Source organism: Triticum dicoccoides, chromosome 6A (assembly GCF_002162155.2).
Source record: "Triticum dicoccoides isolate Atlit2015 ecotype Zavitan chromosome 6A, WEW_v2.0, whole genome shotgun sequence".
Lineage (NCBI taxonomy): Eukaryota > Viridiplantae > Streptophyta > Magnoliopsida > Poales > Poaceae > Triticum > Triticum dicoccoides.
The window spans coordinates 149,935,652-149,957,151 of NC_041390.1; the positions used below are offsets into that span (position 1 = coordinate 149,935,652).

General features: G+C 47.6%; 3 protein-coding genes across 4 annotated transcripts; 1 reads left to right on the forward strand and 2 right to left on the reverse strand.

Annotated features, from left to right (window-relative positions):
• The first annotated feature begins 3,059 nt into the window (after positions 1-3,059).
• LOC119316345 (ALA-interacting subunit 3-like) lies at positions 3,060-6,344 on the forward strand. The gene is made up of 8 exons (XM_037590663.1): positions 3,060-3,468; positions 3,800-3,858; positions 3,968-4,042; positions 4,130-4,243; positions 4,425-4,495; positions 5,158-5,455; positions 5,682-5,971; positions 6,051-6,344. The coding sequence occupies exons 1-8, from the start codon at positions 3,384-3,386 to the stop codon at positions 6,103-6,105; spliced, it is 1,047 nt and encodes a 348-aa protein (XP_037446560.1). The 5' UTR covers positions 3,060-3,383; the 3' UTR covers positions 6,106-6,344.
• Positions 6,345-6,451: 107 nt separating this feature from the next.
• Positions 6,452-10,469, reverse strand: LOC119316344 (ribosomal RNA large subunit methyltransferase I-like). 2 transcript variants are annotated; one of them, XM_037590661.1, is made up of 8 exons: positions 10,210-10,469; positions 9,242-9,467; positions 9,027-9,161; positions 8,469-8,691; positions 7,899-8,085; positions 7,524-7,708; positions 7,105-7,242; positions 6,452-6,774 (listed from the first exon to the last, which is right to left on the reverse strand). In XM_037590661.1, the coding sequence occupies exons 1-8, from the start codon at positions 10,337-10,339 to the stop codon at positions 6,646-6,648; spliced, it is 1,353 nt and encodes a 450-aa protein (XP_037446558.1). In that variant the 5' UTR covers positions 10,340-10,469; the 3' UTR covers positions 6,452-6,645. The 2 variants fall into 2 exon arrangements, with proteins under 2 accessions (XP_037446558.1, XP_037446559.1); XM_037590662.1 differs by lacking the exon at positions 10,210-10,469 and adding an exon at positions 10,086-10,203.
• A 3,260-nt stretch (positions 10,470-13,729) lies between these two features.
• LOC119316346 (histone H3.2) lies at positions 13,730-14,395 on the reverse strand. The gene has a single exon (XM_037590664.1). The coding sequence runs from the start codon at positions 14,310-14,312 to the stop codon at positions 13,902-13,904; it is 411 nt and encodes a 136-aa protein (XP_037446561.1). The 5' UTR covers positions 14,313-14,395; the 3' UTR covers positions 13,730-13,901.
• Between the last annotated feature and the right edge of the window lie 7,105 nt (positions 14,396-21,500).

Here is a 21,500-nt window from a genome sequence, read left to right on the forward strand (position 1 = left end):
CGGATTAGGTTAGGGGCTATCTCGACCCTACGATCACAATCGGACAATCACGGATAAAATAGCTAGGGAGTCCAATTGAGATGTTTTGTAGACGTTTGGGGATGATCCGGACCCAACGGTGATGACTGTCCGAGTCGGGTTCGGGTGAGTTTCAGACACGCGCGAGGGGTCGATGCACTGTGCAAACAGGGGTAGGCTGGCCTGGCGGTCGGTAGTGAAATGTGTAGAGAGGCTTGGGCTGAGAGGAGAGGAAAGAAGACAGCCCGGCAAGCGTTTCCGGAGACCGAAAACGTCCGACGATAGACCGGCTATACTGCCGCTATAGTTATCCGTTGGGGCATCAAACGATCTTCGGATGCGATGAAACTTGACAGGCGGTCTACCTACACTATAATAAGACCACACGTCAACTCTCATCCCATTCCGAGAACATTTTCCGGCCACTTATAAAATACTATTTCGGACTTGTCGCGGGCGCGTGCAAGTGTGTCTGGGCTCAAAACAGACAACAGACGAACTGGGGGAACCCGAACGAATACAAGTTTTGAAAACATGATGATGCAATGCACATGATGACATGACAAAGATGCAACACGCAAGCGAATGACATGGCAAGGATAGCGAATAACTGGAAGACACGCGGCACATCGGTCTCGGGGCGTTACAGTCATAGACCACCACATTAGTGGGGAATGCGTCGAGCGACGCGGTGTCGGAGTCGACTAGCATCGGGTCGGTGGAGCCTACAGACTCCAAGTCCACGGCAGACTCGCCGGAGACGTGGAGTTGGTCGAGGAGGCCCGCGAGGAGGCTCTTGGAGCTGCTCGTGCCTGCGTTGGATGCAGGTTCGTCGGAGAGGCGAACCTCGCCGACAAGTTCGGCGAGGCAGCTGGCTGCGCAGGCGATCTCAACGCCGTGCAGCGTGTCGGCGCAAACTCCGTTTGGCGTGCCTGGCTGGCTACGCTCGCCAGGGAGGAAAAGGGTTCCCGTCCAGAACAGGTCTCCGGACGGCGGTGCACCAGGCCCCACGGTGGGCGCCAAATATCGGGGGTTGGGTGCGACATATGCCAAAGGATGGCTTATCATGGTGGGGGCGAGTAGAACGTCGCCGGTGCCTGGAAACGGGATGAGGCGAAGACATGCACGCCGGCGAATCTTACCCAGCTTCGGGGCTCTCAGGGGAGATAATACCCCTACTGCTGCTCTACGGGGTCTCCGCATGATCACTATGGCAAAGTGTTTACACGATTGCTCCTAGAGCTATTTCCTAAAGGTAGGAGAAGGCAAGGCTAGCTCTCTCCTTCCTGTATGGTTTGGTATAGTGCTAATGGATTCCAACCCTTTGCATGGGTGCCCTGTGGAGTTTATATAGGCCTACCCCCTAGGGGTACAATGGTAATCCGGCTGGGCGCGGGCCCAGACGTCAGTCTCTCTGGCCGCCGTCTTATCCGCCGACTCCTGGGGCCCGCCGACTGGTGGGCCCCGCCGACTGGCTCGGTACGGAGCCGACAGGCCGCGTCCGCCGCGGGCGGGTCTTGCCGGCTGCAGATTACTGTAGTCGTGCTTCTAATGACGTGGGCTCGGTCATGGGGTCGTGGCAACAGCTCCGCCGTCTAGCGGGCGATCACTGTTGTCTTTCCCTGTCACATCTGGTTGATGGCGCGTGGGACCCGGGGTAGGAGCTGGCCGACTCCCGGGGGCCGACTCCCAACGAGTCCGACTGGTGGCGCACTTGTCGTCTTCTGGGGTCCCGCTGGCTGGTGGGACCCGCTGCCCCAAGGTCGTACGGACAAGCCGTCGTGGGCGCAGGATTCGGTCCACCGGTGATGATGGCAGGGCTGGCATGGCAACAGTGCCACATCGCACGGAGATCTCCGCGAGTACGGCGTACTGTAGCTATGCCTGCCTTTGGAAAGGGGCGGGAGCAGGCTTCACTGTAGCCCCTCCCCTGTCCTGTCCCTCTTGATGAGGACAGGGGGTTTGTTGGAGTCGCGGGCCGACTCCCCAAGGCCGGCTTCTCGGGAAGCCGTCAGTCAAGAGTCGACTTATCTTGAAGTCGTTCCTGGGACTCGTCTGCGAGTGGCTAGTCGGTTGCCTTGCTGCCGACTTCTCAGAAGGCGGCTCTTCGTCCTGGGGTCTTGAGGGACGCAGCCTGCCCCGATGTCTTGAAAGGTTCTGGGACTCGGGTTAGCCTACTCGTGGCCCATTACTTCGACATCGTCGCTTTTAGTTGCTTTAAGTTTAGCATTGTTTTTCTTGCACATCCAGGAGAGCGGTGGCTACCGCGGTGTGTACCTCTACAAGAGGTCGTTGGTTCGATCCCTAGAGCGACTATTTTTGCGGTTTTTTAATCTGGCGAAGCGAAACCACTCAAATGGGCCGGCCCAGGGTGAGTTGTGCCCTGTGTGAAGCGGCGACTACTTGCCGCAGTTAGCGGCGAATAGGAAATTCCGACGAAGGACGGCCAAACGCAACACTCCAGAACGCTCGCTTCGGTTGGCTGGGCAGTCGCCCTATTGGGCCTCGGCCCATCCGGAATTATTATTTTTGTTTCCATGACTTTTTGACTTTTTGTTTCGCATGAATGAGTTTTTTTGGCTAAAAAACATGAATGACATTATTATTTTTCACATGTGATTACCATGTTTAGCTGGATTATGCCGAAAACAAAAATGTTCCCATGGATTGCTTTTCTACAGCCCTAACTTTTAAGAATAATACCGTACGTGCAATCACCAAGAAATGTCTACTAGTACTTGTATTCTTCGTGTAGTTAACACTTTTATCACGCGTGTTATGCTCTCTGTGTTGTTCTAGTCCCATATACGCGTCACCATGGCCCCTTGAAAGATCCACGAAGCACACAGCCAATCCCACGTACCCGCCAAACCCCTCCAACCACTCCATCCAACCCACCCGTTACACTACGCATCCAACCCGACCCGAAAACCAGAAACCATCAATCAATCAAGCTTAGAAAAGAGACACCAAGGAGGAAAAATTAGAACCATCTTCTTGGCTTGACCAGTTCAGCCTCCCCATTGGTCGCGCCCGCCGGCTGGGCTCAACGCGCCCGCCACGACCGCCAACTCTTCTCCCCCCACGAGTCAAACCGCCCCGTCTCCCCCTCTCCCTCTCCCTCCCTCCTTTCCTTGTAACCTTCGTAAGAGGAACAGCGGCAGCAACAAGAGCGCCAGGCCAGGCCAGGCCAGCAGACCATCCCCCCTCCCCCATTGCCGCCCTCCTCCCCCTCTCGCCGCCCGCGGAACCTCGAGCGCGGGACACGTACGCGCAGGAAAAGGCGCGCGCATTTCGGCTGTCGGCGGGGAGGCTTGTTCGCCGGCGGCGGCGTTTCTTGGCGGCCGGGCCGGTCGTTCGGCGGGATGAACAGCGGCGACGCCGCCGGGTCCAGCTCCGGCGGATCCGGGGACGCGGGCGCGCCCAGGAGGGCCTCCAGGAAGCCCAAGTGTGAGATCTCGCGCCTCTCTTTCTTCTCCTTTTGGCTGGGGTTTGGTGGTACAATCGCTTTTTCTCTCTGCAAGTCCAATAAGATGCAATCCTGTGAAGTTTAATATGGTTACTCACTTGGCTACGCGGCCTGGGCGTGGAAAGCTTGCTCATCATCCTTGCCCCATGTGTTGAGAATAGGAGAGTTGACTTCCTTTAGAGCCGGAGCTTGAGCTTCGACTCATCAACCAAATCCTGCAATCCAAAATCACATGCTCGGTCAAATGAAGTTTAGGTGCAACTGCCAAACTTGCTGCCAAATTTATTCATATCTGCTCTTTCGTGTAAGCAGATTCCAAGTTTACGCAGCAGGAGCTCCCAGCTTGCAAGCCAATCCTTACTCCAAAATGGGTAGGTTGACAAGTATTACATCTTTTCTGGCGTGAGTTAGCTTTTGCTATAAAGAGATCATATGTAGGATCACCTCACCTCACAAATGGTTGCACTTGTGTTTATGCAGGTCATTTCGGTGTTTCTTCTTGTCGGTGTCATTTTTGTCCCGATAGGTGTTGCTTCGTTGCTAGCTTCAAATAAGGTATGCTGAATATGGCCTATGCTGATTCAACCACATATATGTACACCATCTTTTGTTAGCTAACGTTTGTTGGTTTCTTTGCCGTAGGTCGTTGAGATTGTTGATCGATACGATGATGCGTGCGTCCCGTCTAATGTTACTGACAAGCTTGCCTACATCCAGAACTCAACGATATCTAAAACCTGCCAAAGGACACTCAAGGTAATGAGCTTAGCTGCATGCTTCTATAGGTCTAATTGTTGGAATGGCACAGTAAAAACCACTAGGCATTATCGTGTAGCATAGTGTGTGATGTGTCAGTTAATTCACAAATATGTATCTTGGTTTAAGAATCAAAGTAACCCTTGTCTGAAACATTTCTTCGTTGTATGTTGGTCTCCAGGTCCCGAAGGATATGAAGCAGCCAATTTTTGTGTATTATCAGTTGAATAACTTCTACCAGAATCATAGGAGGTATGCACTGTGCTTTGCGAGGTTACCAATATGTCAAAGACGTTGAAGTAAATACAACGGGTCTTTGGCTCAAATGTGTGTCCAGTTTTTGCTCCAATAGCATTGAAAATGAATAAAATGAAGAAAAGAAAAAAGCATTGTCAATAATGTTAGCTCACAAATGGATAGTGATTATGCAAAGGAAGGCTTGAACAGCATAAGCTTGAAGTGGGGGTAGGATTTTAGAAGGAAGAAGAGTGGACTAAAATCTGGAAAGGGGAACTATAGATGAGAAGTAATTCATTGTTCTTGTTTATCAGATTTTTGTTTTGCTGGAAATTGCTTGTCTGACTTGACCCTAAGAAACTTGTCTAAACTACTACATGGAATATATGTACACTAAAATAAACCCAACTATCAAGGAAATTATTTAATATTATGTCCACTTTCCAACTAATGTTGCGTAGGCCTCCCACATAATTGCATGAAGAAGTGCCTATAGCCACTACTAATGGCACCTACTGATTGTTGTCCGGATGGCTAAAATGTTGGATATTGACACATCGACATGCAATTTTAGCAGTTAAAGCTCTTTTTTTATTTGCTCAAACAGTTTTTTTGTACTTTGTTTTCCTAGGAGCCTTATACTTTCCCTGCTTACATATCACATTTTTCACATTCAGATATGTTAAGAGCCGGAATGACCAACAGCTAAGAGATGCTAGTAAGGCAAACGAGACCACGCTTTGTGACCCTGAGAAGACCAGAGATGGAATGGCTATTGTTCCATGTGGTCTGATTGCATGGAGCACATTCAATGATACATATACCTTCCAACACAACACTAACAACATATCAATCGACAAGACAGACATCTCTTGGAAGAGTGACAGGGACCACAAATTTGGAAGTGATGTCTTCCCAAAAAACTTCCAGAAAGGTCCTCTTATAGGTGGAAAAACACTCAACGAATCTATACCGGTATGCTTTTGGGTTTCAATTTCACTCAGTATCATAAGATTATTGTTGCATATGTGGTTGACAAGCAATAATTACTCAGGTATATTATGGCTGTCCAATTTAAAGATAAACTGACCTCAGCACGATCATTTTCCATTAGATAGACCAATATATGTTCTTTGAGCAGCCAAAAAGGATAACATTTTGTGCCCCTGAAAGTTACTTATTCTACCTGTCTGCTGTGCAGCTGAGTGAGCAAGAGGACCTTATTGTTTGGATGCGAACTGCCGCGCTTCCTACATTCAGAAAACTGTATGGTAGGATACGTGTTGACCTCAAAGAAAATGACACCATTACTGTTACGCTGGACAACAATTACAACACATATAGCTTTGATGGCAAAAAGAGTTTGGTGCTTTCTACTTCAACTTGGCTTGGTGGAAAGAATGATTTTCTTGGTCTTGCATATCTCACTGTTGGTGGACTCTGCTTCTTCCTGGCATTTGCATTCACCTTACTCTACTTGATAAAACCAAGGTTAGTGGCTTATAAGCTCTCGTATGCCGATCATATTAAGTTGTTACATCGCTGATCTTTTTTTCTGGTCTCCATGCAGAAAATTGGGAGATAACAACTACTTGTCATGGAACAGAAACTCTGCAGGCCACTGATACACTCTGAAAGTTGATTTCCGCATTCAACATCTTGGTCTTATGGTTAACTTGTATCTTTGTACGAAAATAGCAATTTTTGTGTACGAGCTGTTGTCAAAGTACGTGTATCAAGTAGACTTGTGTGTATGAGCAACACGAAAGGGTGTACATTATTATACTGAAATATAGATACACGGTTCTTTTGTTGAAAATTGCATTCTCGAGAGTGAAGATGAATGTGGACTGATCTTCATCCCTGTTCAGTGCTGTCAGTTTTAAACAGGTGCATTCTGTTATTCCACTTGATGTATTTTTGCAAAGTAAGTTTTCTTAGAGCATTCTTGCATGTTTTTTTGGAACTCCATAAAGAATAATGATCTGCAATATACGCTGATAAGATAATCATTGAAGGGTTACAAGATACATATGTTCTTGTTCGGAAAATTTCTACACCTAACCTTTATGACTAAAATAGGACATCAAACTAGAGGCACAACTTCAGAAATCAGCTCTTCGGAAATGGTTACTGGTCAGTAGAATGTTTTGACTGTCCCTTCTTCACATTACTCGGAGTAAGTAATTGCTGAGATACTGGCCTTCAGGATATGAAGGGTCGATGGGATGATCGCAAGCTGCTCCTGCTTGACGTAAAACCGTAACCTTTCGACCGGCCATTGATGCAGCACCCTTTAAGTTGGAAGCAAGATGAATTATCATCAACGCGGATAAACAAAAGGGAATTTGCAATGGAATATAGACAAGCTGATTGAATTAACTTTTGTTTTTTACCACCTAGTACGCATGCCAATATGAAAAGAAACTAAAAGGGCCATGAATATTCATCGTAAACCTTCTATGAGTTTTCAGTTTGACATGCTGGAAGACATTAAATTGGATCAATAATACAAACTCCAATTGGCACTGTAATAAAATTCTAGATTTGAGTAAATAGGACCCAAGAATCCATGTGACAAGGTGTACGCTGAGCAGTTCTGCAAGACGGGCAACATAAAATACCTGAATGGTTTTAAGGAAGAGACCACTTTGGGTCATAGCTCCAGAACAGGAGCATGTCATGAGTAACCCCCCTGGCTTTACCACTTGCATTGCAAGAGCGTTCAGGCTTCTGTACATACCGGATGCACTTTGTAGCACCTACAAATACAACAGAGAATCCCCCTTCACTTACATAGAGCAATTGTGGGTTCAAGACTTCAAGTGTACAGACAGTCTGTGAGCCGGATAAAGGGTTTTGCTGATGTTCAGGGTAAATACTAAAGAGCAAGTTTAGTTAGATGCCTACTGAGGCATGAACAAATGATTCATGAACCTTTTGATGTATAACATGCTTCAGAACTTCACATGATCACATCAAAGATGAAATGATGATCAAGCCAAATTAGCAACTACAAGCAGATGCTTCATGGGATGTATACCTTCTTTCGAGGTGCCAACTTTGGAGGATCCAGGATTACCAAGTCCCACAGCTCATTTCTTGAGATAGCACCTTTCATGAATGTAGTTGCATCTTCTTTTAAGAACGAAATTCTCTCAGCATCAAGCTTATTTAGAAGAATATTCTCATTGGCAAGATCTAGTGCAGATCCTGATGAATCAATGCCTGAAAATGGTACTAGTCAGATTGTCGTTTTTACAAGCCAAACCTGTAGAGTGTTATAAAGTGATACTAAAAAGGACACACTGTTGTGGGTTTTCCAAATGAATGATACAACTAGACTATAATTCAACTGTGTGAACTCTCAGAGCATCTGAACAGAGGACTAAAAGGTCCACAGCTTACAGTACTATACCAGTAACATTTGTTGCACCGCCCTTGGCTGCACTAAGAGCAAAACCACCACTGTAACAGCAAAGGTCCAGAACCCTCTGGTCCTTCGAGAGTGTGGATATGAAGTGGCGACTTTCCCGTTGATCTGCATAAAAACCTGTCTTCTGCCCCTCCATAGAGACTAGATAGATGATGCCATTTTCCATAACCTGGATGTAAGAAAAGCACACGTGTTGGAACTACGAGCAACACAAGTATGCAACATAGCAGGTAGAGAAGATTGACAAATACTGCAAGTAAAGCTATTGCAATGCTCTGTTCAGTCCCGCACAACCGCACACACTGTCAGTCTCTTTACACTAGCTGTAGTTGCTAACTTGCTATATTAATTGAGTAGGACAAACCCGGTTCAAAAAGAATATGGCAAAGGCAAAAATGTACTCGAATTGAAGCTAAACCTCCTCGCATTTTTTTTGAAGCTGAACCCTATTACCGTGACTTGCTAAAAATAGATACATTGAACCATAATTTGTAAAATTTTAAAATCAAACTTCCTAGCTTCCTTTAAAAACATTTAAGTCAGCAGGCTCACCTTCACAGTTCCAGAGTATGAAGAGGGTGCAGGTTCTTTTTGTTCTGACATATCTAATCCTTCTTCTTTTAGAATATCAGTTGATGACCTCCACTTTATATGGTTAACATCACTAACTTTGCTAACAAGGGACTGGATTTGTTGCCTATATTTCTCAACCCAAGCAGCAGATGAAGCAATTACAGCAACATCAGCAAATATATCCACTATCAGACCAGATAATCTGCATTTCAAAACATTGAATATTGATAGTTACACTACTATGCATGAATACAAGAATGAGACAACAGGCAAGGTTTCGGAGAGATAGAAAAATGCAAGTCATTCAATGCTCAAGATCAGTATTCTCTGCTGCACATGTCGAAAATACGCAGGGCAATATAACTATCTATTGTTTATACAAAGATATCAAGATACAAAGTTGAACTATTTGGAGACCCATGTGTACTAGAAGTAAAAAATGGTGCTGAATGCTGAACTAACCATGCTCCTTTCAGTGATGGGTATCAAGGTGGTTTCTTTGCTAACTGAAGTATAGCAATGGAGAACAGTATATACCTGTCGCCTTCACTATTGATGAGACGGTAAGCATTTGTATTAGTTGAGGGGAAACCCAAACTACCCCGTAAATCCACCGCAGAACAAAGTCTTTCTTCGAGCAGTCTTTCCATATTTAATGCACAGGCTGGATCTCTGAGCAAAACAAGAATAGGGGATATTCAGCACAAGCTCTCAAAATCTCAATAACCATAGAACCTCAACAATTGTGTCACCTTTTTGCCTCTTCTTCTAGTTGCATTAGCCGAACACAAAACATAGACACGGAGTTATAGACACCCCATCCGATAGGTTTCTCTGACCCATCAGCTACCAAAACAACATCACCAGTTCTCGGAGGAGGGCGGCCAATTATTCTATCAACAGCACCACTGTACACCATTGGACTCCCGTCTCGGAATATCTGAGTCTTGCCCTTCTTTAGTACCACTTTCGCCAAACCTAAAAAAGGTGCTTGGATGTTAGTATATACTTCGGTTCGAGCGAAGGAAAGAAAGAAGTCCCTACTGGCCATAACCTATGCTTAACCCAAACAAGCGGAATGGGAGATGCTTGATTAATTGATTTCAGCGTTGTGGATGAAATCTAGCCAGCTTTTTGGACAAGGTCCATCATTCCACTTTGTGGTGATGCATGCCACTATTTCGTGAAACTAATTTAAACAAAGGATGAACCGTTTTTAGGAGACTGTAACTACTATCGTTTCTAGCTGTTGTTATTACCATATAAATGTCCCTTAGGGGAAGTAGAACTTTTAACAGTTGACAACCTCTGGCTTGGAGGATTATGAGCAAGTAAAATTAGCAATATAGGTCCTCATACCAGGCCATGAAACAATGACCAAACATTAACAGTTGTTTACCACTCGCTACAACTGTATCAAGCAATGAGCGTCCAAGCTCAGGAAATGGACGCATTGGCAAACGGCCGGCCCATGACCAGATCGAAAGGCAACACGGGAAACAAATGCGCAGTTCACTTGGTCGTTTCAACAAACAGCTCGTCGCCATGGCGCTCCCATTCGCCGCCACACGTAGGATAGAAGGGACGAGCACAAACCTCGCTGCACGGGATGAGCAGAAACGAGCGCCGCGGCGGGGGAGAGGACCACAGTAAATCCGTTCGACAGAATGCCGGCAGTGACTAGGCGAGCGCGGGCGCGAGATGAGTAAAGGACGTGGACCTTTGCGGTCGGCGGCGAGCTCTTCCAGGGCGGAGGAGGAGGAGGCGACGGCGGAAGCGGGCCTCGCGAGGCGCGCCCTGACGAGGGCGGGTACAGACGCAGGAGCCGCGGCGCCGCAGGCGCGGAGCATCGCGTAGCTCGTGCTGGCGCTGCGTATAGCAGCCGACGTTCGCCACAAAGTTAACCGAGACTTGTGGATTGGTATTTCCTCTTCAAGTTGCGCATCTTGTGTCACTGCGATGTGGGGCCTTCATCGAGGCCAGGCCACTGAAGAAGTGAAGAGTGGAACGCTCCCGTTCGACTCGCTGCTTCTTGTCGGGGGCCAGTCGCGAGCGCCGCCGCAGCCGCCGCAATCATCGACGCCAGAGCGTCTGCGTGCGACTCTTTGGCGACGACGCGGCGGTCTGCACTTCGTCGGGCCACCTTCTCGGTAACCGCGCCGCCCTTTCTCTTCCTTCTCTATGCTCGCGTCGCGTGTGCTCGGTTGTCGGTTTGCGTCCTACAGTATTGTTTTTTGGGGGCACTGCCGCACCGCAGAGGGTCGCGCAGCTATTGTAGAAGTATGATTTTGTGCTCGTCATTGCAACTTGATTGTTGTGACCATGCATTGGTGGATTCACAGTTGCTCGGAGGCCTTGTTCTGAATTTGGTTTTCTGAACGTGGACTGGTTGGAGGCAATACATCATGGCCCCTAAGGTTCAGACATCTAACTACACTAGGGTGTATAGGTTCAGTGGCAACTTCTGAACTAGAACAGAGTTGCTGGTACAATGGTAACTTCTGAGATTGTTACTTGCTTGGAGATCAAATATGATTTTGTTATTTGCTATGGCCTATGGTTCTCATTTTGTATATTTACTTGCCCAGTTCGTCTTGGCTTCATGGATTCATAACACTTGCGGTGTTACTGTCCTTTATGTTGACATCCTCTAGGAGTATATTTATCTTTGTAGACACAATTGGTATCAATCTCGAAGTTTAATTTTTCTTTTTGGAGTCATCTTTTGTTGCCAGCTTCATTTTTTGTTGCCAATGCATGCATCCGAATGTGTAACTTTAATCAATAAATTGCCTGCCATTGCCTAGTTGTGCCTTTGTGTAATTTAGAACATTTCTTGCTTGATAAGGTTTGTGATGCTTAGTTTCAGTTCTAATTTTGGGATATAACAGTAGCATCGGTTGCATGACCTTGATTTGGTCATGTCTCGCCCCCCCTGCCATTTAATGTCAGTTTGAACAAATCAGTGGAGCAATGTGTTGTATGCATATCCGCTTGCTGAGCTTTCAGTTTGATGCAACATTGTCCCTCCAGATAAAATTGTAATACTGTGACTGCTTTTCCCATATTCCCATAAATTTCTTGTTGATAGAATATATCATATATTTGCTACAGACAGATTAGTTGCATGCATAATGTCCAAAGAAATTTCTTTTCTATGCCGTGAAATATGTTATTCTGTTTCATTCTTTACCACCAAGTAGTAGCTGAACATTTTTATTCCTGGAAATGCTACCTGGCCCTAAAATCTTGATATACGGTTAATTCCATGGTTCATGCCACCTATTTATGTCTGGCAGGACTGGCATAACATCCGAGCTTGCAACTTCATGGTGTCAAACATGGTACCCATCCGGCATTCCTCATGATGCATGAAAGGTTACAATGGTGAAGTGCAGGCCCGTATGGCAAGCATGTGCAGAGTGTGCGATTGCACAGGGCCCCTAAAAGTTTGAGGCCCCCAAAATTATCTTAAATATCATTTAATAGTACTAATCAGAAAATAATCAAGAAATGGTAGATTTGCAGTGCAACGTTCCACTTTCCAATGCCAACTAGTAGTTCCAAATTCCAAGGCCAACAAATACACAAGCGCACACATTTCTTTTCAACCCCTCTCTCTCTATTTTAAATGATAGTTAATCGTATTAATCAATGCTCATTGGGATTATAACTTTTTTCCATGCAGCATACTATCTGGAACTACTACTAGTAGTACAACAGAGTATTGTTTTCCGGTCTCCATTATCCTGGAAACAATTTATTGCACAAATAAAGAAATTCGAGGGAAGCAATGGATTCATATATGCTCCGCTCTCATCCATTAGTTTTTCTTCTCCTCATGTATCGCCCTTGCATTATTATAGAGAATATTATGTTTATAGTAGTATTCCAAATAAGTAGTAATATAATGATTTCATAATTAGTATTTCTATATATTTTTAGGTGGAACTAGTATTTCTTTTTAAAAGGCCTAATTTTATATATCGCACCGGGCCCCCGAATTTTCAGGTACGGCCCTGGTGAAGTGGTATACTACAATGAACTCTGCTGAACAACAGCTTAGCTGAGGTCAGGAAGAAGTTTCAGGATGCGTTGATCATGTACCCCAACAAGCACACTGTAATGTTTGAACTGTTCCAACATCCAAATGCTCATGTTAAGTTCGGTTAAATATTGTCCTTGCAGATTTGCTTCATATTTACATTTAACAGCAAAGTTGACTGGTCTGGTGATGATCTCAGGGCTAGTGTACGGGGCTAGAGCTTCCTGTGGATATGATGGCAGAACTTACTGTTTCAATCAACATGCTTGTCGTGGAAACAGTAAGGTAGTGAAGAGCGGAGAGCATGTGGAGAAGAGAACGGCAGAAGCAGCAAAGAAGATGATAGCCTATATAGTAATCAGTGGGTCCTTTTCGTACCCACCTTTCGATCTTTCAAAGCTCTGCAGCCCATAGGCATCATCAACTAGTTAGATATACAATGTTGCTTAAAATGCTATCACAGAATTTATCTCTTGCAGATGATTGATCAAAATAGCAGTGCGGATGTGCTGGGAAATGATCAGGTTTGAACTTCAAACCTTGATGAAAGTTCAGACTCCGGATCACAGTTCACTCCCAATTCCCAAATGAACGAATTGCAGTTCCTGCAAACACATTCCAGCTACTCATTCACAAGAACCGCAGTTGGTTCAACAATTTTTGTGGCCTTGATGTTAATCCATATTCATAATTTGACAGAAAAAAAAACATGGTAAGCAGCAAGCACAAACCAGAAGCAATCCAGCAGACCGTATTTCAACCTCAATCTTGGATTCAGAAAGCCTAATATTCAGACTAAGTAAAAATTCACAAGATGAAGATGTATTCTGAAATAGAGTATAAGCAGATGACTTACACTGCAATCTAAGAACTAGTTACCCTTACAATCTAAGACAAAATATACTGTACTACATTGTACCAAAAGAATGGTGAGTATCATGCTTCTCTTGTAGGCTTATAGGAAGTGAGGTTTGTATCAGACTGATTTAATCACAACATCGACGCCAAACTGCAAATAAATTCCAACTCCTCTTTCACAGGCTCTGGTTCAATATTTTTGCCAACCCACACAGAAATCACCCACACCAGCCGCAATTTTAATTTTGAAGTAGATCCATTCGAAAGATGCATTCAGATTACAGAACGCCTGACAGACAAACTATAGCCAGTAATTCAGAGGGTGGAGACAAGCACAGAAATAAGAGAATAATTCAGAGGGATTTTATCTCATCCTGGTAGCCATATTTCATCGATATAAGTAGTACATCGAAGCACAGCAACAAGCCAGTTACATAGGAGCGACGCACACATGGAACACGACGGGAACAGGGAGCCTAAAACACCTAGCAGTGCGGCGAGCGAGGCGCCTAGGCGCGCTCCCCGCGGATGCGGCGGGCGAGCTGGATGTCCTTGGGCATGATGGTGACGCGCTTGGCGTGGATGGCGCAGAGGTTGGTGTCCTCGAAGAGGCCGACGAGGTAGGCCTCGGCGGCCTCCTGCAGGGCGGAGACGGCGGAGCTCTGGAAGCGGAGGTCGGTCTTGAAGTCCTGCGCGATCTCGCGGACCAGGCGCTGGAAGGGCAGCTTGCGGATGAGCAGCTCCGTGCTCTTCTGGTACTTGCGGATCTCGCGCAGCGCCACGGTGCCCGGGCGGAAGCGGTGCGGCTTCTTCACGCCGCCGGTCGCCGGGGCCGACTTGCGCGCCGCCTTGGTCGCCAGCTGCTTCCGCGGGGCCTTGCCGCCGGTGGACTTGCGCGCCGTCTGCTTCGTGCGGGCCATCGCGGGGGGTGCTGGGGGCGCTGGGATGGGAGATCGGAGAGGCTGCTCGGGTGTTTTGAAGTGGAGCGGGGGAGATTGCTTTGCGGTGTGGAAATGGAGGGGAGACGAGGGGGAATAAATAGGAGGCGGATGGATTTGGTGCTCGGAGCGCGGATCCGGAATTCGGCCGCGGGTGGGGGAGGGGAGACAGGAGCCGTCGGATGGCGTATGAGTGAAGGGTGCCGATCGATTTTGTAGGCGTCGCGCGGATCGCGATCCGTGGGCGGGGACTGCTGGCGAATGGCAGACTGCCATCTGGCAGCTGCTTCACGTCTCGACGCGGCCACACTGCTCACGCGGCTACGCGGGCCAACTCAATCACAGTAGGACTGTAGCAGTATGGCCGTCCCAGCACATTGCTCTAACTTTTCATGGCTCTTTAATTCAAACGAATTCCATATGTTTTTTAGGATTCAGATTCATAGGGTTTTTTTCCATATATAACCTGTTTAATTTGTATGATAAATCCTTAGGAAAACTCCTAAGAATTGCTTTGCAGTCCATTTTGTAGGGGGGTTTCATCCACTCAAATCTCTTGGTACAATTCATTTGTTTTTCATGTGGAATCAAACGTTTTTTTTCAAAAATTTCATGAATTCCTAATCCTATAGAATTCAAGCTGACACATAGATCCAATTGTGCATTTTTCTCCTTTACTGTAATGAGTGGGGTACGTTGGTCCGCTCAGAGCAACTCTAGCAGACTCCGCAAAACGTCCGGCCCGCAAAAATTCCGGCGAGTATGCGGGTTCGGGCCAATTTTCCGGCCAGAACAGAACCCGCATACTCGCCCGGCCCGCAAAAAATGTTGCCGCAGCCCGCAAACCGCACGCCCTGAGCACTATAAGTGCGGTTCCACGACCCTTTTGCGGGTTCAAACCATATCCCCTCGCCGCCGTGAGCCATCCGATTCCCCTTTCCACTCTCCCAATTTCTCGCCGTCGGCGACCACCCGCCCCGCCTCCAGCCGCCATGTGGGGGCGAATGTGGAGTTCCAGAAGCGGCTCTGGCAGCAAATCTGGCCGTGAGAGGGACTCGGAGCGCGAGCGGCGCGTCCGGTCGACGGCGCGAGGAAGCACGGCGCCCAGAAGTTTACCAACCACGGGATGTCGCCGCCGCCGAGCTTCAACCGCCACGAGACGGAGGAGTACGACCGTCGGTGCACGTCCTTCTCCTCCGCGAGGTCTTCCTACGCCGGATCCTCCTCGTCCTCCGCCGCGGGCTTCCTCCCCGTGAAGAGGGAGTGGTCGGACGAGGAGGAGCCGGAGCCGCCCGCACCGTTCGCCTTCGTCCCGGTGAAGGAGGATCCCGAGGAGACCGCTCTGCTCGGCCGCCGCGGAGTCGTCGGGCCCGAGGACTACGTCGCGGACTTCGACGCCGTCGCCGCTGTCATCGTCGAGCGAAGCGTGCGCGAGGAGGAGGAGCGTTGGCGCCATGCCAAGGAGCTCGAAGCCCTCGAGTGACGGCAGGCGGTCGCCGACAACGTCGCCGCCAACGAGAAGGCTGACGAGTAACGTCGCATCCGCGCGGAGCAGGCGGAGAAGTACGTCGATATGTGCAGCTCCGGCGAGGAGGATTGAGCGTCCGGCTCCTCCACGGCGTCGTCCAGTTGCCGCGACCTCGCCGCCGTCAGATCCGACCCCATAGTACTAGTTTAACGTAGTATGTAGTATAACTATGCTTGTAGTTTGTTGATCATATGATAAACTATGTTTGTGCAATTTCTTCCGCGAAAGTGTTTTTTCAAATTATGCAGGTTTAGATACGGGTTCTTCTCGGCCGCGCATGTTTTTGACCCGCAAACGCGATCTTCGTGAAACCACAAACATGTTTTGCGGGTCGAATTTTTGCGGGGTCTGCTAGAGTTGCTCTCAGGCCCTGCCTTTCACTTGGGGGTACGTTGGTATGTGTTGTCTCTAAGTCTTGGTCATGTTGAGGTCTCTGACATTGGTTGTGACGCGGCTTGGTGCTTCGTGAGGGCATCTCCAGCCGTTGTCCCCCCAGGAGGGGCAAAAAATCGCCCTCTGGGGGCGCACCGGCGCTAAACCGCGCACTGGGGGCGTGATGCCCCCCAGTCGCGGCCCCCCACGGGTTTTTAAAAAGGTCAAATACGGCGCAAACACGACTCAAATTTAACGTAAACATCGGCGAGTTCGTTCAAATTTAAACATACTTTACAAAAAAGGGAAAAACTACCGCGGGCTACCCCCGCCGTCTCCCTCGCCGCCCGCCCACGCGGTTCTACATGCCGAGGAGGCGGTAGAACCGCGTGTAGTCACCGTCGTCGTCGTTGTCATCGTCGCCCCCGCCTACGCCTCCGTCGTCCCTGCTGCATCCCTTCCCCGGTTGGCGCGGCGGGTTGGACGGTCCGGGGGCGTCGTCGTCGTCGTCGCTGTCGAGGACCACGATGCCGTGCTCGTCCTTGCGCCCATGCTTGCGGGCGGCGATCTCCTCCAGGGCCCGGCGCTGCCGGACCATCTCGTCGCGGAGGTAGTCGTCCCGCGCCCACCGAAGGGCGTCCTCGTCGGAGAAGCCACGCCGGGCTATCTCCTCGTACTCCGAGGGGAGGCCGGGCTCCGGCTTGGGCTCGACGAGGACGAAGCGGCCGGTGGGGGAGGCGTTGTCGCCGATGCGGATGCCGGAGCTGCGGGTGCGCGCGCTGACAGGCGTGCCCTGGGGCTCCGGCTTGACGGGGCGGAGGTGGAGGCAGGGAGAGCCGCCGGACGAGGAGGAGGACCCCCCGGTCTCCATGCGCCTCGGGGTCCAGGAGCTTCCCCGGCGGCGTGAGAAGGACGGGGGAGCGGGGTACTCGAGGTGTGGCGTGTTGCCGCCCTCAATGTACTCGAGGACGGCCTCCAACGTGCGCCCGGGCATGCCCCACCACCGACGCCGGCCGGCGGCGTTGAGCCTGCTGGAGGGCACGACGCCGTTGGTGGCCTCGAGTTGCTCGGCGTGACGGCGGCGGAAATAAGGCTCCCAGAGCGGGCTGTCGGGGACGTACCGTGGCCCCTCCCTCGCCGCACGCGGCAGGGACGAGCGGATGCGTGCGATCTCCGCACGCCGCGCCACGCCGGTGGGTACCGGGGGCACCGGCACGCCGCCGACGCTGATCCTCCATGCCCCGGGCACCCGCATGTCCGGCGGGACCGGGTACTCAGCCTCGAAAAGAAGGCGAGCCTCGTTCTCGTGGAGATGGCGGCAGCCGAAGCCGTTCGTCGCCGCGTCGTCGCCTGGGAAGCGCTCGGCCATTGGTGTGATGAACTGGAGACGGCGAGAGAGAGGAGAGGGAGGAACGACGACGGCGAGAGAGTGTGAGATCGCCGAGTGCGCTGGGGTGCGTCTTATGTAGGCCGCGGCGCCGCCCGTGCGCGTGCCGCCGTGTGTACGCGTGGCGGGCGAGGGAGGGCGAGGGACGCGCGTCATCCGGTCTTCACTGCGCCGCCCGTGAGGCATCAATGGCGCAGGCTGACCGGCGCGGCAGCGCGGCAGCTTTGGCATTGATTCACCGCGGGAAACGAGGCGATGAAGACGACGAAGGGCTGAGAAGAGAGCCGTGTCGCTGACGTGGCGGGCCCGCGGCTGTTTCGCACCAAAACAGTTCGCCCCGGGCGCCCCCCAGCGCGTCGGGTTCGGCCTAGGTCCGCCGGCGCTGTTTTCGGCCCAGGCCGGCGAAAATCGGGCTCCTGGGGGCGCGACTGGACCGATTTTTCGGCGCCGGCACAAAAAAAAACGCCTGGGGAGGCTTTTCTGTGGGCGCGGCTGGAGATGCCCTGACTTGTCTTGTTGTCATTGGCATGAGACTAGATCAGGTGTTGTATATATCGTAATACGCGTGATGGTCTTGTTCTTCTAGATATTGCGCCTCTGTCAACTAAATTTTGATCGGCTACATGTTCATGTTCTTGTGCTCGTCATTTTCGTTGGCATGGAACTCATGTGGGGGGAGGGGGACGGGGAGGGGGACGGGGACAGGGACGAAAGTTTACTTCATACCAAAAATCTAACTCATGGAACCCGCCAATATTTATTTTTTGTAAATGTTTAAATAAAATAAGAAAAAATAGATGTGTTTATTTTCACACCCAAATGCTACCTGCAAATGTTTAGTAGAAAATCTTAAGCATTTTCACATGTGCGAAAAAACAAAATCGAACGCCAAATGTTACACTTAATCTTTTTTTTTCACCAACGAATCACTGTTATCCCGTTTCGCTTGAAAAATATCAAGCATACTTGTAGACTAACAGATTTTAATATACTATTTTTTTTAATTTACTATTCATCTGGGAGCATATATGCTTCCAAGAGCCAAAACGGCCCTCCCGCTTTATGCTCTTCAAAAAAAGCAAGCACACATGTCTTTATCCTTGTCATGACATTGCTCGGTTGAGCTAGTCTCTTTGGTTTTCAGAGCATATATTGCATGGTTCTTTTTTTTCAATAACCGAACCACCCTTGTCATTCGAATCACCCTTATTTTCATCAAAATTATCAATTTGATAAAGGTTCCTCTTCTTGCCTTCATATAGCCCTTGTCGTAGAATAATCATGAGGTTTTCCCTTTTATAGTTGTTCCCGTCAGAGAACACTACGCTTGTTCCAATGGGTTATACGCCTTTCTGTCGATGTCAACTCATTGTAGAAAGGATTGCCCCCCAATGCTTTTACTTCTATGTTTTTGTTTACTCTGATTGACTGAAGTCAGATTTTATAAAGTTTGGCGAAGTTTATGGGAAACAATATGGATATTTATAATAACAAATTTATATGATGTGTTCAATGACGAATCTAATGGTAATAATTTTGATGGTGTATATATTAATATATTTTTATAGAAACTTGGTCAAACCTAATATGTAGAGTAATTAGAATGGATGGAGTGCACTCTTTCGGCAACGAGATATCAGTGTTGTCGAAAATTTGTAATTTGTGTAGGAGGTGTATAATATGCCACGGTACTAAGGGAAGGCATATGCGCTCTGAAAAAAATTAGTTATCCTGTGATGACCGTCATGAAGGTGCAAAGTCAAATTATGAGTTCCAACAGTTGCATGTAGTGTGTAGCCCATGACAGTTGAAGGTAAATAACAAAATGGTTGGTAGTGGCATCGAAACTCCCCTTCTAATCCTGAGCTCATTTGAGATTGGGATGAATAGTAAATTCTGGAAAAAAAACTATTTTGACAAATGTTCCCGGTGCTAGGAAAGTTTCATAGTGAAACTCAACCCTCAAAAAATGTTATTTTCGAAAAGCATTTTGGATATATTTTTTCATGACTTCCACGAATATTATTTCAGGATGAAAGTTTTCAAGCACTGAGAAATTTTGTCAAAGTTTGCACAAAAAATCAGAATTTTTCGATTTTTTACTATTTTTTTATTTTACAGCTCATTATGGAGCATGACTAGATACTCTGCGTCCGTAGTGGCATGGCCAATATTCCTCGTCCATTGGCAATGTTTGGACTGACATATTCTGAGTTAATTGCCCACTGATAAAATGGCGAAACACCCTTGCATGCCATTGAAGCTCCTAACATGACTTGTCTGAAATGGTTAACTGAATTCGGGGAAAAACCGTTTGAGAATAGTTTTGATGCTGAGACACAATCTGGTAAGAAACATTCACCTAGAGACAACGATAATGATAATGATGATATTCATGTAGATGCTCAACCACACAATGATAAAGAACCTGATAATGATGTTGAGATAGAACCTGTCGTTGATCTTGATAGCCCACCTCCTAAAAATAAATGCTATGATAAAAGAGATTTTGTTGCTAGAAAATATGGTAGAGAAAGAGAACCATGGGTTCAAAAACTCATGCACTTTCCTCCTAAACCATCTAAAAATAAGGATGAGGAAGAATCTGAACGCTTTGCTAAAATGCTTAGGCCAATCTTTTTACACACTCCATTTGACTGATATTTTGAAGATGGTCCCATATGCTAAACACATGAAAGGTATTGTCACTAATAAAAGAAAAATACCTAAAGCTGAAATCTCCATCATGCTTGCAAATTATTCTTTTAAGGATGGAGTACCTAAGAAACTAGGAGATCCATGAATACCAATTATACCATGCTCCATTAAAATAAATTATATTAAAACTGTTTTATGTGATTTGGGAGTCGGTGTTGGTGTTATGCATTTCTGTTTATACACTTTATTTGAATAAACTCACACCTACTAAAATATCATTGCAAATGGCTGACAAATCGACTACTATACCTGTCGGTATTTGTGAGGATATGTCCGTTGTGGTTGCAAACATTACTGTCTTAACAGACTTTGTTATACTTGATGTGCCCGAGGACGACAATATGTCGGTTATCCTTGGTAGACCCTTTTTGAATACTGCGGGGGCTGTTATTGATTGCAACAAAAGTAAGGTCACTTTTCATATCAATGGTAACAAGCACATGGTGCACTTTGCGAAGAAACGATTTCAAGTGAATGCTATTAATATTATTGAAAACACTCCGACAATTACTATTGGAAGTTTTCAACTCCCTCTTCCTTCTATCAAATAGAAATATGAAACACTTATAATTGGTGAGATGCATATCCCCATTGAGAAACTTGTTCTTATGAAAAATGAACTTCTTTGGGAGGAGTTCTTCTAGGAGGAGGTCCTCGGAGGGATCATCGAGTGAGAGCTCGGTACGACATGCGTATGTTGAACCTAGAGCAAGTTCGGTGCGTATTACTGACACCAAGTCAAGTCGGTGGCCGTGCAACGAGTTCATGATAGGTGTGGAAATTAAAGAACAATTTGATCAGTATATTCAGAACACCAGCTTACCGCCTTCCAAGAAGATAAGCAGCCCCAACACTATAATCTCACTTATTCGTTCACCGAAGAGTTTCAGTTTCATCCCGCACTTCCAGAGTTTCATTTCACCTTTATGATAGAGCCTATAATATGCCTCTAGAAAGATTTTTGTGAAGCATGCAAAATTCCATATTGGGGCTCGCTAGATGAACCACAAAAATTGGTTCTGCTATGTTCCTGGATAGTCTTTGCAATGGTGAGGATAGAGGAGTCACAAAATCTAGGATAAAAAGTATTCAATTTCCCTCTATTTGTTACTTTGTGTTGTTTAATGGCAAATGCATCATGGGTAAACAAGACTGTAGTACACTT